The sequence below is a fragment of the Schistocerca americana genome, chromosome 3, assembly GCF_021461395.2.
Source record: "Schistocerca americana isolate TAMUIC-IGC-003095 chromosome 3, iqSchAmer2.1, whole genome shotgun sequence".
NCBI lineage: Eukaryota > Metazoa > Arthropoda > Insecta > Orthoptera > Acrididae > Schistocerca > Schistocerca americana.
This window is the reverse complement of record NC_060121.1, coordinates 628,906,336-628,919,664: the sequence shown is the minus strand read 5'-3', so window position 1 is coordinate 628,919,664 and position 13,329 is coordinate 628,906,336. Positions and strand designations below refer to the sequence as shown.

At 38.5% G+C, this 13,329-nt stretch overlaps 1 protein-coding gene across 1 annotated transcript in view; it reads left to right on the top strand.

Annotated features, from left to right (window-relative positions):
• The first annotated feature begins 207 nt into the window (after window positions 1–207).
• Window positions 208–13,329, top strand: part of LOC124605377 (protein RRP5 homolog) — a 180,339-nt gene continuing 167,217 nt past the window's right edge. The window contains exons 1-2 of the mRNA XM_047137012.1: window positions 208–525; window positions 13,124–13,267. Of these exons, the coding sequence (XP_046992968.1) occupies window positions 445–525; window positions 13,124–13,267 (225 nt within the window). The 5' untranslated portion in view covers window positions 208–444. The remainder of the gene's footprint in view (window positions 526–13,123; window positions 13,268–13,329) is intronic.

Sequence of the window (13,329 nt, the reverse complement as noted above, 5' to 3'; positions counted from 1 at the left end):
GTTGATTGGGCCTAGCTGGTGTAACCTGAAAAAGAGAAAGACACACTCTGTTGAGGGATTAGTGAAACTTAATTCCTCAGCAGGTCAGGGAACACTTTTTTTTGCGTGTGTGACATCGGCTTTATAGTCAAAGATTGTATGAATCGAACTTCGATTATCGATTTAACTTTCCTAAGGTGTTTGTGGGCGGTCAAGCATAGGTCGATCTTGTTGTTGTGTACTTACCTGTACATACACGTGTTTGCGTGCATGATAGATGTTCAGTTTTTGGTATTATTTTCTTTCGTGTGTACATGTTCATTTTAGTTCACCTACGTAGAGGCTCAGTACAATGAAGTATGGAATGATGATCTTTTCCTATTGTAGTTTTTACGTGAAGTGATCAGTGTTTAGAATTTAGTTTTTAGTTTGTGCCTTGAATTTTTCGTGATAATCTCCTCGACCATGGTTGCTACTGCTGAAAGAAGTTTTCCTCGCGGTGGAACAAAACCAGGAGTTGCGTCACTCAAGAAACAAACATTCAGCGTAAGTTCTTGTTGTGATAATTTTTTGACTTAACATGAAATTGATGTTTGTAATGATAGCTTTCATTATGCTCTTGTATGTGCTGAGGGTAAGATGGGATAATAGTCTCAATTGCGACTTGCATAATTCCAAAATTCTTGAATAGCCGCTATAATACGCGTAGGCCAGTGGAACTGTGTTTTCGCCAATGATATTGAGAACGCTACAGTCGGCATTTTTGCTGGCACAGAACTATGTCTGCTGCAATTTCACGTACACTGTAGCAAGTCTGATTTTAGTCCGTAGGCATTGATGTTGACGCTTTATGACAGTGTGAAATGCATTTATTCATCCGCAGATGATATAACTGGTTCAAATGGCTCTGAGCACTATGGGACTTAACTTCCGAGGTGATCAGTCCGCTAGAACTTAGAACTACCTAAACCTAGCTAACCTAAGGACATCACACACATCCATGCCCACAGCAGGATTCGAACCTGCGACTGTAGCGCCTAGAACCGCTCCGCCACTCCGACCGGCGATATTATAGTGATGAGGGATTTGTTGTTGTAATACCATGAGAATAAATACCTCAGAACTATGAGAATAAATACTTCAGAACTATAAAAACACGCAGAATATGTATGTACGTTTTATGAGAATAATGCAGGAACCATACCGGCATATACTTGAAGCGATTTAGGAAAACGAGTCATTCCATGTCAAATCAACACACCTATTTTACCTCACCTTCTTGGATTTTGCTGAAAGTTGGTAGGCCTATACTTACAGTGGGCACTGAGACTAAGAAAAATACCAAATTTCAATTTTTTATCTCAAACCATTCCAGAAATATGGCTTTGTAAACTTTTCAAAAACCAGCCAAAAATGTGTGAGCGGACTTTTTTTTAAATTGTCCTAGGAGCTGCCCTAATTGAGGTAGTATCTGGTGAAGGTGTAATTTGGCATGCTCTTTCCAGGGATATACAACAAAACATAGCTTCTAATTAATAACCTTTTTCAAAATACTAATTAATATTTTGATTTAATTTTAATTTTTTTTACAAAAAGTACATAATTGAAAATTTTCAAAATATTTCACTAACTACTTCATACTATTGTAAATCACATGGCAAAATATAAATCTGGGATGATGATGGGTTCATTGTTAAAAAAAATTATTCCGGACTCTTGTTTTTCACTAACGACCCTAGTTTGACCAAACTGACCTTTAACAAACAGGAATTTCATTAAAATATACTGTAAGGTAAGTAAAAAAAGTATTAGAAATACCAAAACATCACCTTATTAAAACAAAACTAATCAGCATATTTAATAAGTGATTGCTTATTTCAATTTCATACAACTTAACCAACAGTACATTAACTGATAAAACAAAAAAGTTTGAGTATTTAACAACAAACTGAAATAAAGTATGAAAATGTACAAGTATTTACTTAATAGTTGTGGTCCATGATGTTTGAAATGGAACTATTAAACAAATTAAATACGTAATGCTTGTTTTTGAGTAAGAGGTATCTGTACGTAGCTAAATTTAACACAATAGATACTAACAATAATTTTGAAACAACTTTCTATAAAATATACATTAACACTAACCTGAGACAAAAATTAAGTTTTGAGTTGATAGCAGTTTCCCAATAAATTGTCTTGGAACTTCACATATTACATTTTAATAAAGCTGACTGGGTTTGGTTTACATCGCTTTCATTAAGAATGTATGTTCTCCCTGTTGGAGTAAATGGATTCACTTTTGTGAGAACATCCACAACTGACACCCACAGGACATCTGCATGTGCAGGATAGGAGAATGACTTAGCTGGTCCACATGGATGAAGAAAAGTTATTTTCACTTCATCAAGTTCTTCGTTTTCTTTTCTTTTTTTCCTAAAATGTACCCAAGCCACCAGTTTGTCCCATATACAGTGGTGACATAGCCAGATATATCTTGTAACTTCAGTTTGTCTGGTGATGTAATTACTTCCCTCTCCCAACTCTGCATATCACCTGAGAAGTATTTGCTCTTAATTTTGATGTAATGTTGGGAATGAAAGCGTGAAATTGCTGTGTTCCTTTGATTGTCAATGCCTCTTCAAGTCAGCTTTTTAAAAATATTTCTGAAGCAGCGTAATCTTCTTGAGTGGAATATACAATATATATCACATTTGTGATATTATCTACTGCCCACTCAAATAGATCTCGTGCAGTTTGGATCTGATTTTGGTATCGCCTTTGCAAACTTGCACGAGCTGCCAGTCTCTTTACTGAACCCCCTACTCCATCACAAGGCCTTTTCCCACGTGCTGTGGCTGAAAAGTGCCACTCAGCTTTTATGTTGAAGTCTTCCTCATGAAGGCAAAGGTACAGGAAGTTTGTCTTATTTTTACACTGAGCAGCAGAACCGTCAGAATTATAGTCTATCTTTTTTGGAATCTTTTGAAATTTATTTGTTAGATATGAAATTAGCTTCTTTTGAAAGGTGTAAACCGCAGTTGTATTGTGCTCCAGGCAATCAGAAACAATGACAAAGCTCATATGCTCAATTTTGTCTTCCTGTTTGTAATACATAACAAAGGGATGAATGGTAATCTGTTGTCTTGTCCCGTGGAAACTCTGAGCTTCATCCTGTAGAACTATACTATAATTTTCTGAAAAATCACATATGACAACAAATTCAGATTCCATAAGGTTTTCTCTTGTGGAGTTAAGGAATGTTCGTTTTGCTTGGCAGTGAAGTCATGCCGAATCAAAGTCAACATCTTACTACAAAATAAATCCATGAATTCTTCAGAAGTTTTCTGAACAATTTCCAGATTACATCGGTCAACTGACATCCACTGTCGGAACTGAACTTGTTCAATTAAGTTTTCATTATAAGTCTTGTAAAATTTTACGTATGACAGTTTCTCCTGGACAGTATTCACAGTTTCCCTTGTTGCAATCAACTGATGATGGGTTGCAAAGCATTTTTGCAATGCACTGCTTATAATTGTTTAAGCTGCTGTTACTGTATTTAGTTTGGCATTTTCTATCATTAATTTTATGTTTTGGTGAGTTGTGCACCACCAGACAGTGTGTGTGTGTGTGTGTGTGTGTGTGTGTGTGTGTGCGCGCGCCACTCCGGCCAGCTAATACACAATATTTTGGTCTCAACTCAGCAAATTTAGAGAAACCTATTTTTAAGTTAGGAAACTTGTCTTTAAAATGCTTGTAAGCTTCTTTAAGGTTACGCAAAATAAGTCTTTTTGATATTTTTGTTTTATTTCCATTAGTTTCTGTAATTGTCACACAATCTTTAGTACCTGGCATTGCCCTGCTAACTTCATCATTTTCATAAAATGAATGTACAGTTTTGACAGTTTCTGTTGGTAAACACTTCCCTGGTTTTGGGTTTGGACCTTCCATGAATCCTTTCTCTTTCAAAATTTTTTTAGGCTGCCGAACAATGTAATTAGGAGCATTAAATTCCCCCATTATTTTCCTGACACTCCACTTTTCAGGTAAACTTGTAAGAATCATTAGTTTCTTTGCTCTACTTATAGAATTTTTAAAGTTTCTTTTAAGATTTTCAAGAACGGATTTATCAGTATCTGACGAAGAAGTTTCAGGAGCAACAAAAAGTTTACGTGTCATTGATGAGATTTTCTTCACTTCTGATTTGGCGTAATGCCTAGATGTTAGTTTTCTCTTGTCAATTGGGGACTCACCTAGTTCTTGAAGTGTTGTGTTAAATGTTTTAACAGCTACTGAAGTTGGAGTGAAGTCAGGGTCTTGGTCTCGGATGATTATCTCTGATCCAGAAGATTCTTCTCCAACACTTTCATCACTGATGGGCTCTGGTGTATTTTTCAATTTGGTTACATCTTTCCTACATTTATCACAAATCTTGGCACCACTTGGTATTTGATGAAATAATTTGGCATTCCGTGTTGTGACATTTCTCAGTTTTTTCCTGTCTCTAATAAAAAGATTTGACTTCTTCACTGCACTCTTACAGCACTGCACTTTTTACTTGGTTCCATAATTATACAAAAACCACTTATAAACTGCCCTTCAGTGTATAGATTTACTTGAAAATGAACTATTAAATATAATAGATACAGACTGGTCAACACAGAGGTAACAATTGATTTGCACTAAAACCACAGTGCACAATAATGCTGTAGGCACACAAAGCCTTAGTCGGTAACAATGCAGACTACATCATCTCAACAACGGCTCCAGTCTCTGAATTATTGTACAGACATCAAGCCCTATGTATACGGTCCTCTACTGACGTACTACCTTAAAGGTCAGTTTGGTCAAACTAGGGCCGTTAGTGAAAAACAAGAGTCCGGAATAATTTTTTTTAACAATGAACCCATCATTGTCCCACATTTATTATGTTTTGCCATGTGATTTACAACAGTATGAAGTAGTTATGGAAGTATTTTGAAAATTTTCAATTATGTACTTTTTGCACAAAAAAAAAAAAAAAAAAAAAAAAAATTAAGCCAAAATATTAATTACCATTTTGAAAAAGGTTATTAATTAGAAGCTATGTTTTTTGTCTATCACTGGAATGAGCATGAAAAATGCTGCAAAAGTGACACCTTTCCCAGTTCTCTAGTTCAATTAGGGCAGTTCCTAGGGCAATTTAAAAAAAGTCCGTTCACACATTTTTGGCCAGTTTTTGAAAAGTTTACATGACCATATTTCAGGAATGGTTTGAGGTAAAAAATTGAAATTTGGTATTTTTTTTAGTTTCATCGCCCACTGTAAGTATACCAACTTTCAGCAAAATCTAAGAGGGTGAGGTAAAATTTTTATTTGAAGTGTGTTGACATGGAATGACCCAATCAGTGAAATTTTACAAAGAGCCATCAGGGAAATCTGTGCCTAGGCACCCAGGGAAGTGTTCGATTCTAGTGGATAATGTAATGTAGTTGATTTTGGGAAGGTTGTGGTCGTTTTATTTGTCGTTTTGTTTACTGGCGTGTGTTTATTTTTAGTTTGTCCCCACCCAGAACCCCCCAATTTCCCTCGCTTGTCCCGTTAGTTTCATTATATGTTTGGAGGAATATGTGTTTGATGGTTTCTCGATCTATTTTTGTGTTTGTTGTTATGTTTACTTCATGACGTCATAGTCACAATATGGGAGTTGTTGTGAATGGTCGCGGGTTTGTAGGACTATTAGTAATATGCTTAGTAAAGCGTTCCCTGATATGCATAACAGGTAATTGGATATTCAGTTGGTACAGTAAGGATCTCACAGCTAAGAACTGAGTGTACATTATAGAAGTATCTGATTCCACCCGTCTGTTTTGATTCATGATGTCATCAATATGGCGCTTATTACGTCACTACATACACACGGCAACAAACACAAAAATACATATAAATAAGACATTGTTATCTCCCTCCATAAATACAATCAAACTAATGGGACAACCGGGGTGGGGGCAAGCTAATTATAGTAGGGAAAAAAAACCACAAACCCCCAAAACACACAAAATGAAGGAAAACATGACACCAAGAAATTCTACAGGAATTGGACATTTCCCTTGACCTACATGGCTCAACCGCAGTTCCCGATACCACCTTATAAACTCCCAAGAACTACACCACCACCACAGCTTTTGATATCACCAAACCACACTTACGAAAACAAAATGGGAATCGGACACTTTCCATGGCCTATATATAACTCCACAGCAGCTCCCGATAACAGAACACCCAAAGCCACAACTACATGTTAGAATCGAACACTTCCCTTGACCTATATAGCTCAACAGCAACTCCCGATACCAGAACACCCACAGCCACGACCACACATAGGGATCGAACCACACTTTAGAATCAAACACTTCCCTTCACCTGTATAGGTCAACAGCTGCTCCCGTTACCAAACCGCCCACAACAACGATCACACCTTTGAACCGAGCAGTTCTCTTCATCTGCATGCGTCAGCAGCGGCTCCCGAAACCGGATCACCCAGAACTTCAGCCACGCCTTGAAATTGAACAGTTCCCTTCACCCACATAGGTCAGCAGTGGCTCCCAATACCAAAACACCCACAGATACGACCACACATTGGAATCGAAAACTTCCATTCAACTACATACCTACAAACAAACACACGATACCGTATCATCACTACCACGACTCAGAACCACCCCACCAGCCACAACAACACACAACAATTACACTAAAAAAAACTTACCACGACAAAGTTCTGGTGCTACAACTTAGGTCAGCCACTACACACACACACACACACACACGCAACAAAAAAATTCACAACCAAAAGAAAGACCCAACCCACCCACACACCACCTACCACCCACCCAACCTCCCCCCTCACCCCAAAATAAAATACCCATAAGCAAAATAAATAAATAAACAAACCAACCTCAATCACACACTACAACTCAACAAAAATTGCAACAAAATAGATCCTCCACAATTAAATAACAAACCAACTCCCCCCCCCCCCCCCCCCCCCCACACTAACACTACCAGCAACTATTCCCCCCCCCCCCCCCCCCCCTCGTCCCCAAGTCGCACCCACCCACACACACAAACCACCCTAACTAACCACGTTCGGCCTGTACATCTTACTGATAGTCCTTAAAAAACCTGAAAAAAAACAATAGCCCTCAGGGAAGCTCTTCCGTCAACAGTTCCCATCTAAATGAGACTGAAGGTTAGAAGAGCGCCCCTTGCCCCTCCCAAGAACTGACTTAACCTCCTCCCCCCCCCCCCCCACAACCCCTCTATGGTATTCATACAAGCCCCTGTCTCATAATTTTTTTCACTACTAAATGATAGTACCCCTCCTCACCCAACCCCCTATAAGAAGAAATAGCATCAGAAACTACAGTAGAACACAGTTCTATAAACTCCTCAATTAACCCCACTAATTCCCTCTTAGTCTGCTCCTCCAAAAACCTAAAGACACATTCTGAACAGTCAACCCCCGCCCCCATCCCCCCCCCCCCCCCCCCCCCCATACAATGGCCCCACACACCCAGACACCAACCACAGACTTACCCATCTCATACTTCTTTTCCCAAATGGCAACTCTTCCATCTCCGCCACAACCCCAGGCCCACCCAACTTACCCCTGTACTTAATAAACTCCGAACACACTTCACGACAAAACGAAAACCAGTCAAGCACACTCTTCTCACTCACACCAGTCTCATGCACCATGATGGGAAGTGGGCACACGTCCATCCATTTACATGCTACATTGTTTAGTGATGATCAAGTATTAACAGTTTATTGAAGATTGACCAATAGGAATTAACATGACATTACATTAGATTTATATTATTGAGTTGCCATTTCATATTTTACATTTTGCTGTGTCAATAAACCCAGGTGCCACACAGTGCACAACATGTAAAAATCTTTAAATATTTCAAATGGCTGTACAAGGAATAAAACGAACATCTTATTGTGTTCAGTCTAAAGTTCCCAATTGCAATAAAACAGCTTCTTCCAATATATTGTTGAATTGTAACATAGTAGAACAAACTGCCAAACATATTACCACATTTTTATGAATGCTAATGAATTCTTTAGTTTCCACATTTATTCAAATTTCCCTGCTACCTCCAGGATGTTTGATTCTGGTTTATCATTGCTGTCGGTTTAAACTGATTTCAGTTAATGCCCTAATTACACATACAAAAAATTGATTTTTGAAAACACAGGTAACTTGTGTGATATCTAGAAGAAATGTTTTTCAAAACTAGTGGAAATAGAGGTCTTCTCAAGTAGGAGATTTTAGCGGGTTTTAAAAGTGTTTCTCAACAGTTTATGCATTAAGGAAGATCAGAGCTTAACATCCTGTCGACATCAGGTCATTAGAAATGGAGCACATGTTTAGATCATTTCAAGGGTGGGGAAGGTAATCGACCATGCTCTTTCAAAGGAACCATTCTGGTATTTGCCTGGAGTGATTTAGGGAAATTATGGGAAACCTAAATCAGAAAGGCCAGATGTGGATTTTAACTGTTGTCCTTCCAAATGTGGGAGCAGCGCTGTACCACTGCACCACCTCACTCGCATCATTTGTTCCTGTGAAAGGCAAGGGTGACGGAGTTCTTGGCAACTGTGCAATTCCTGTGAGGAAATTTCAGTGTTCAGACTGATGAACCTTTACATTGAGTGATAATTTCAAACTGAGAAATGTTGTAGTCTTTCAGTTTAGTACAGTTACTCATATAGGGCTTTTATGAGATAAAAATTATGCTAGTGTTAACAACAACATTAAGCCTGCTCAAAAGTTCGGAGTTAACCATGTGGCATTGTTGGCTAATACTGTCAGAATTATTAGATTTGTAACAACTTGATAAGACACTTTTCCCAAGGTGAAAAAAAGCTGAACTTAACTAGCTATGTAGGAAAAGACATATTGTCTACTGACTGGAAATAAGGCACGTCAAGTTGCAGACAGGCACAGTTAAAAAACACTATAAAGTGTTCAGCCACAGCCTTCATTAGTAGAAGAGAGGTGCACACACACCATTTACACACACACAAGCAAGCAAATCTCATGCACACACACGACCACCAACTACAGCTTTTTGGCCCGAGATGCTGGAGTTGGGGGTTGTATGTGCATGAGGTGTGCTTAGTTGTGTGTGTGAATGGTGTGCATCTCTCTTTTACTGATGAAGGTTGTGGCCAAAAGCTGTATATGAGTGTGTTTTAATTGTGCCTGTCCGCAACTTGACGTGTCTTCTTTACAGTAAGTAGCAGTTTATGTTTTCCTACATTGTTGATATTCCTACCTGAACTTATATTTACATTGAGTCCCTTTTTAGGCACTTGCTTATCAGTGTTAATTCCTTATTATGTTACAAGCATGGTTTCAAGTAGTTTCCATTCATTAAATAAAAGCTCATATCAAAGAAGATTGATGTTGAAAATATGCAGCTAGGGAAGCCTGATGATGCTCAGAGTAGAGGCACTCTGGCTCTAAAAATTTTACCAGTAAACTGTTGAGGTATTCATAATAAAGTTCATGAATTTACGTCCTTCCTGGAAAGTTCTCATGCTTAAATTATTCTTGGGACCTAGAGCCGGCTGAAACTCGAGGTGGAAACTTCTGATACATTTAGCAAGTCATGGAACATATATCGGAAAGAGAGATTAGAAGCCATAGGAGGGGGAGTGCTGTCATTGCAGTCTATCGAGACCAAAGTTGAGTGTGACAGTGAAGTTACCTGGTCGGGTATAACAGGTGTAGGTGAAACCAAGTTAATTGTTGAATGATTTTACTGACCACCTGATTTGGCTGTGACAGTTCTAAAGTAATTCAAAGAAAGTCTAGGGTCAGTAGTGTGTAAATATGCAGATTATGCAGTACTATTTTGATGCAACTTTATCATACTGAGTATAGACTGGGATGTGTCTGGATTCATTGCGGTGGGGGTTACAGACTGACAGTCATGCAAAATACTGTTGAACATGGTTTCTGAAAACTGTCTTGAGCAGCTAGCTCAGTAGCCCACACACAATGGAAATATCTTATATGTTGTAGCTACAAATAGGCTGGAATTTATTGACAATGTCAGTATAGAAATGGGAATTAGCGATCCTGATGTTATAGCAACTATGATTACAAAAGTTAATAAATCAGTCAAGAGGGCTAGGAGTGTGTTTCTGCTGGACAGAGCAGATAAGCAGTTGTTAGCATCTCACTTAGACAGTGAACTGACATCACATATGGATGTAGATGAATTATGGACAAAGTTTAAACAGATTGTAAATCTTTTTCTGGAGAGTTATGAGTGTAGTATGTATTTAAAGGATGGAAGAGACCTACTGTGGTTTAACAACAAAATTTGGTAGATGCTGAGGAAGCAGAGGCTGTTGCACTCTCAGTTCAGAAGGGAACACACAAATGACAACAAGCGGAGGTTAGTAAAGATTCTTGCATGTGTGAAGAGATCTATGCTCAAAGCATCCAACTACTACCATCGTCACACCTTAACAAAAGATCTGGCAGAGAACCTGAGAAAATTCTGGTCATATGTAAAAATCACAAATCGGGTCTAAGGCTTCCATTCAGTCCCTTGTTGACCAGTCTGGTGTAGCAGTTGAAGATAGCAAAATGAAAGCCAAAGTTTTGAATTGCACATTCAAGAAATTGTTCACACAGGAGAATCGTATAAACATACCATCATTTGACCATTGGACAAAATCCTGTAAGGACGACATAGTAATAAGCATCCCTGGTGTAGAAAACCAACTGAAAGATTTGAAAGCAAATAAATCACCAGTCTGGATGGAATCCCAATTTGGTTTTACAAAGAGCACTCTGTGGCATTGGCCCCTTGCCTAGCCAGCATTTATCATGAACTCGCACCCAGCACGGAGTCTCGAGTGACCGGAAAAAGCGCGGGTGACTCCAGTACATAAGAAGGGCAAAAAAAAACGGACCCGTGAAATTACAAACCAATATTTCTGACTTCAGTTTGCTGTAGAATCCTTGAACATGTTCACAGTTTGAATATATTAAACTTTCTTAGACTGAGAATCTTATGTCCATGAGTCAGCATGTTTTTAGAAAGTATTGCTCATATGAAACTCGGCTTGCCCTTTTCCCACATGATATACTGCGCACTACGGATGAAGAGCAACAGGCATATTCCATATTTCTGGGAAGCATTTGACATGGTGCCCCATTGCATGCTGTTAACGCAGGTAAGAGCGTGTGGAATAAGTTCATAGATATGTGAGTCGCTCGAAGACTTCTTAAGTAAAGGAACCCAGTATATTGTCCTCAACGGGACTGTTCCTGAGAGATGAAATATGTAAATGATTTGGCGGAGGAGTTGGGCAGCAATCAATGATTGTCTGCCAATTATGTGATTTTAGGTAAGATGTCAAAGTTTGAGTGATTGTAGAAGATGACTTGGACGAAATTTCTAGTTGGTGTAATGAATGGCAGCTAGCTCTAAATGTGGAAAAATGTAAGTTAATGCAGATAAGGAGGAAGAAAAAGCCTGTAATGTCTGGATACAGGGTTAGTGGTGCCCTGCTTGACACACTCATTTGCTTTAACTATCTGGGCATAATGTTGCAAACGATATGAAATGGAACGAGCATGTGAGAGCTGTGGTAAGGATGAATGGTCGACTTCAGTTTAGGAAAGTGTTGTTCACCTCTAAAAGAGATTGCATATAGGATACTGGTGTGACCTATTGTTGAATATTGCTAGTGTGTTTGGGATTTGTGCCGGGTCAGATTGAAGTAAGACATTGAAGCAATTCAGAGGCAGGCTGCTAGATATGTTACTGATAGGTTCGAGCAACATGTGTTACAGATAGTCTTTGAGAGCTCAAATGGGATTCTTTTTGAGAAACACTATTGAGAAAATTTAGAGAAATGGCGTTTGAAGCAGACTGCCACACAATTCTACTGCCGCCAACATACATTGGATGTAAAGACCACAAAGATAAGATACAAGAAGTTAGGGTTCGTATGGAGGCATATAGACAGTTATTTTTCCCTCACTCTATTTTCAAGTAGAACTGGAAAGGAAAAGACTAGTAGTGGTACAGGGTACCCTCTGCCACGCTCAGTACAATGGCATGTGTAGACTTTATTATATGTTTGTATGGCAAGATTTTTGGTCAGTTTTTTAAAGGCGCTGAGGAAAGTAGTATAAGGCAGCTGGCACCCCACCTTTCAGCCGGAGTCTTTTAATAAACTGAGGCTTACTCAGCGTTCTTGTGGTCCAATAGCTGTATTTTTCTGCTGGTTCCCTTCTTTTCCCTGTCATCTATAAAGAACTTCCTGGATCAGTAAGATTTTCATTTTTTACTTGTTTAGGTGCATGAAAATTTAGCATGTGCTCCAGTACTACAAAATGGTTATCAGAATCCTTCTGATGATAATGGAGACATTTTACAGTATGTTTTTACATGCTACATCACATTATAAACGATGTTTTCACCTCACACTGGATTTTACATGCAAGATTTTATGCATACAAGTTGGGTAATTTTGAATCCCTGTATCTTGGAAATAGATAAAGACATCAAGAAAATTCTGAAGATTGTTTGAGATTGGGATCTTAGGAGTAGATCATAAAAAATTCAGGCATTTGCTGTACATAGCCGAACTAAATGGTGCCTCCTAAGATGCACATCTAATGCGAACAGAGAGGAGCAACCAGTTTGTTCCATTTGCCTAAGCTGGAGGAATTGTGAATATTTCAACTTTGATCCTGTAATGTAGATTAATTACATTAAAGGCAATCCTGTTGGGTATACAAATAGTCTCTAGCACAGTGGCTATCCAAAGACTTGTCTCTACTGTTCTGTCACCAATAGAGCCTGAGGTATGAGCCCCAGAAATATTCTTTTCTTCTGCACCGCATTTTGGAACATATTAGGTAGTGCATACCGTCGCTTGCATACCGATAATGGGATTAAGATAGTGCCTTCTCTCTGTTGACCTTAATGTCAGTAAGGTGGCATCCTAAATTATTTATCATTCCATTTATTAAATTTTTCAAATCAGTGCATTGAGTATTACTTGTCTGCCCCCACATTTGTTTATTTGTTCTCTGTGTGGTAAATCTTTTTGTTTTCAGCTCTTTGGTAAGAAGAAAACGTCCAGTAAGAAACCCAGCAGGAAGCAACAAAGGAAATTAAAGAAAGGAGCTGTATCAAAAGTAACAAAGGTCCCTAAAACTTACACTGCAGTAGATAAAACTGTGAAAAAATTGACCTATAAGGTAAGTTTCATGTTAAAGTGAAGAGTATGACTGTGTGTGAGATATCCTCTCCCTTCTTTCCT